The 3,538-nt window shown below is 34.3% G+C and overlaps 1 protein-coding gene across 1 annotated transcript in view; it reads left to right on the plus strand.

Annotated features, from left to right (window-relative positions):
* LOC107708703 (phosphatase and actin regulator 4A-like) overlaps window positions 1-3,538 on the plus strand; it is a 40,615-nt gene that overhangs the window by 32,409 nt on the left and 4,668 nt on the right. The window contains exons 8-12 of the mRNA XM_016513007.1: window positions 724-880; window positions 966-1,021; window positions 1,144-1,205; window positions 2,171-2,308; window positions 2,627-2,703. Coding sequence (XP_016368493.1) covers window positions 724-880; window positions 966-1,021; window positions 1,144-1,205; window positions 2,171-2,308; window positions 2,627-2,703 — 490 coding nt within the window. The remainder of the gene's footprint in view (window positions 1-723; window positions 881-965; window positions 1,022-1,143; window positions 1,206-2,170; window positions 2,309-2,626; window positions 2,704-3,538) is intronic.

Genomic DNA, 3,538 nt, shown 5'->3' on the forward strand with positions numbered 1-3,538 from the left:
TCTCTTGCTGAGAGATATGAATGATTTATAATTCTTCATGGAAAAAGATGAAAAAGAAAAACAGCAGTTTTCATTATCTACGTTACAAAAGATTTCTATTTCAAATAAATGCTGTTCTTCTGAACTTTCTGTTCATCAAAATAATCCAGTAAAAATATGTCTAATTTTTTCAGAAAAATAGCAGCACAACTATTGTGAGATAATCAGAAATGTTTCTTGAGCAGTAAATCAGCATATTAGAATGATTTCTGAAGGATCGTGTGACACTGAAGACTGGAGTAATGATCAATTCAGCTTTGATCACAGGAATAAATTATTTTAACATATATTCAAATAGAAAACATTTATTTGAAATTGTAATAATATTTCAGTGTTACTGTTTTTACTGCACAGTGTATAGGTCAAATAAATGCAGCTTTGGTGAGAATAAGAGACTTCTTTCAAAAAACATGAAAAAACCTTTCCAACCCCAAATATTTGAATGATAGTGTGCTTTTAAGCAGTAGACTTTCTTTGTTGGCTTACAAGTAAATGCAATGGAGTAATAGTGTCATCTCCTTCAGAACGTAGTGATTTGCTCAAACTCTTTGCTAACAGATTTCTTTTATCAGTGCTTTAACCTTCTATGTGCTCAAAGCATGAATGTTGCAACTTTGTTTGAACGTAGCATCAATACCAAGTTTGTGAAAACAGCTAATGAGGATTGTGCGTATATCTTGTCAGGTGGGCTTGCGAGTCGTGTGAAGCGTAAGGATACTCTGGCTCTAAAGCTGGAGCGTCAGCAGGAGAAAGAGCAGTCTCAGGACCAGGAGAGCATCACCTGGAACAACAAAGAGCAGTGGGATGCTGTCCGCAGCAAGATCGGCACCACCCTCACAAGGTCTGTGTGTGTGTGTTCACTGTGCGTTTATGGGCTCTTTGTACTGTCCACACTCACACTGTGTGTGTTTTGCATGTTCTCATAGGAGGCTGAGTCAGAGACCCACCGCACAAGAGCTTGAGCAGAGAAACATCCTACAAGGTCAGTCTTACATCCATTGTCTTCTAGTCCTCCGTAGCATTTGTTGTAGTCAGTCATAGCTGATGTAGTTCCCAATTTTGTGATGCTTCCAGAAAAGATTTTCTTAACTTCTTTTGTTTCAGCCAAGGATGAAGCGGACCGACGGGCAGAAAGGAGTGAAATCAAGCGCAGACTGACCAGAAAGGTTTGGAGGCACACATCCAGCATCTGACTGTTTGTTTCTCATGAAAACCTCTAACGCGCTTAAATGTTTGGAATTACTTTTGTAGACAAATACACTTCTGGTCACATGTTTGGAGTCAAGTTTTGTTTTTAAAAGAAATCTCCAGTGCTCACCAAGTCTGAATGCAAAATCAAAAATACAGTAAAATAAGTGCTATAGTGAAATACTATTACAATTTAAAATAACTTTTTAGATTTTAATATATTTTAAAATGTAATTTACTCCCTTGATGGCAAAGCTGCATTTCTCAAAACTGCTTATCTGGTGCCCAAGAAACATTTCAACATTGATAATATATGAAAATAGTAGTGCCGCTTTATATTTTTGTGGAAATGGTAATGCATTTTTTTTAGGATTCTTTGATGAATAGAAATTTCAAAAGAGCAGCGTTGATTTATCTTTTGTAACATTATAAATGTTTGTACTGTCATTTTTTTTTAATAATTTTAATGTGTCCTTGCTAAAAAAAAAAAAAGTTTCTTTAAAAAAATAATATTAATAATATTGTAAAATTAATAGTATTATAAACGTTATTAATAATATTAATAAATATAATTATTTATTAAAAATAAATTAAAAAGAATGATAGTGTATGAATTGTCCCTGTGTAAAGTTTTGTTAATTTCAGTTATTTCTCTTATGTCTTACTTTTCCAGAATAAAAAAATAAATAAATAGAGATTCAATTAGAGATTACGGATTAAAAATGTAATATCATAAAATATAAATGCTTGTTGACTACTTACCTATTTGACTTCTTAACTGTCACTGAATAGTGGACAAATAAATGTGAACAAAAACCTACAAACATTTAAATTACATGATTTTTCTTTCTAATTGTGGCAACAATATTTTGACTGTGGTGCGAGTAGGTACTAATCTAGCAGAGCGCGAAAGCAAATGTTGCTGTTGTGTTTCTGTGTGCAGTTGTCCCAGAGGCCTACGGTGGCTGAGCTGCAGGCCAGAAAGATCCTGCGCTTTCATGAGTATGTGGAGAGCACTCACGCTCAAGACTACGACCGGCGCGCCGACAAACCCTGGACCAAACTCACACCTGCTGACAAGGTCCGACCCTATCACTGCTCTCCGCTGCCCCCTGCTGCTGACCGATATAGCAGCATTTAAATGGCGTCTTATGTCAATTGTATAGTTACATAAAAAAAAATAAACTTTGCACGTAATTGAAAACAGGCAAACCTCCTTGACAAACAAATCTTATTTGAAAAGGCACATAGACACTGAGAGACACTGTTTCTCAACCGTCTTGACTGTAAAGCATCAGAATTTTATGTTGATTTTGACCAAATGCCATCATCATTAAGGTGTACTGTAAGTGTTTTATACGACCAGTGTTTATGTTGTTCTTTCTTTGTCCTCTTCCAGGCGGCCATAAGAAAAGAGCTGAATGAGTTTAAGAGCTCAGAAATGGAAGTTCATGAGGACAGCAGGGTATACACCAGGTGAGACACTTTTAACACTTTCTTAACTGGAATAAGTTAATACACACGCAAGAATAGTCTGATTTTAAAGGGAATTTGGTCAGATACTTAAGAAACACCTTAACCCAGCTACCAAAACCTGATTAACAGTCAATATACATATATCTGTATCTGCAGAGACATTCAAAAGTTTGGGGTCAGCAAGATTTTTTTGTTCTCATGCTCAACAAGCCTGCAAAAATACAGTAAAAACAGTGATATTGTGAAATATTGTTACAAATAACTGTTTTCTATGTGAATATATTGTAAAATGTAATTTATTCCTGTGATCAGCATCATTGCTACAGTCTTCAGTGTCACATGATCCTTCAGAAATCATTCTAATATGCTGATTTGCTGCTCAAGAAATATTTCAAATGAATAGAAAGTTTAAAAGAACAACATTTATGTAAATGCAACTCTTGTGTAACATTAAAATGTCTTTAGGCAAGGCAAGTTTATTTATATAGCACATTTCATACACAATGGTAATTCAAAGTGCTTTACATAAAAGGAAGTAAAATAATAATATTCACAACAATAAAAAGAAGGAATTTTAAAACTTTTCAAATGATTTTAAAATTGATTTAAAATGAATTAAAACAGTTAAGAACAGAAAATGATTATACATAACATACAGTGCAGTCAGTTTGGACGTAGCACAGTGCTCATTCAGTAATGCACACCTAAACAAATGAGTTTTGAGTCTGGATTTAAAGGGGTGGTTCACTGTTTTTTTCTAGGCTTGATTGTGTTTATGGGGTGCAGTCTAGCATGTGTTAATGCTTCGTTTATTTAAAAACTCATTATTTTTCAC

This window comes from Sinocyclocheilus rhinocerous, unplaced genomic scaffold (assembly GCF_001515625.1).
Source record: "Sinocyclocheilus rhinocerous isolate Xijiao unplaced genomic scaffold, SAMN03320098_v1.1 scaffold54, whole genome shotgun sequence".
In the NCBI taxonomy this organism is placed as follows: domain Eukaryota; kingdom Metazoa; phylum Chordata; class Actinopteri; order Cypriniformes; family Cyprinidae; genus Sinocyclocheilus; species Sinocyclocheilus rhinocerous.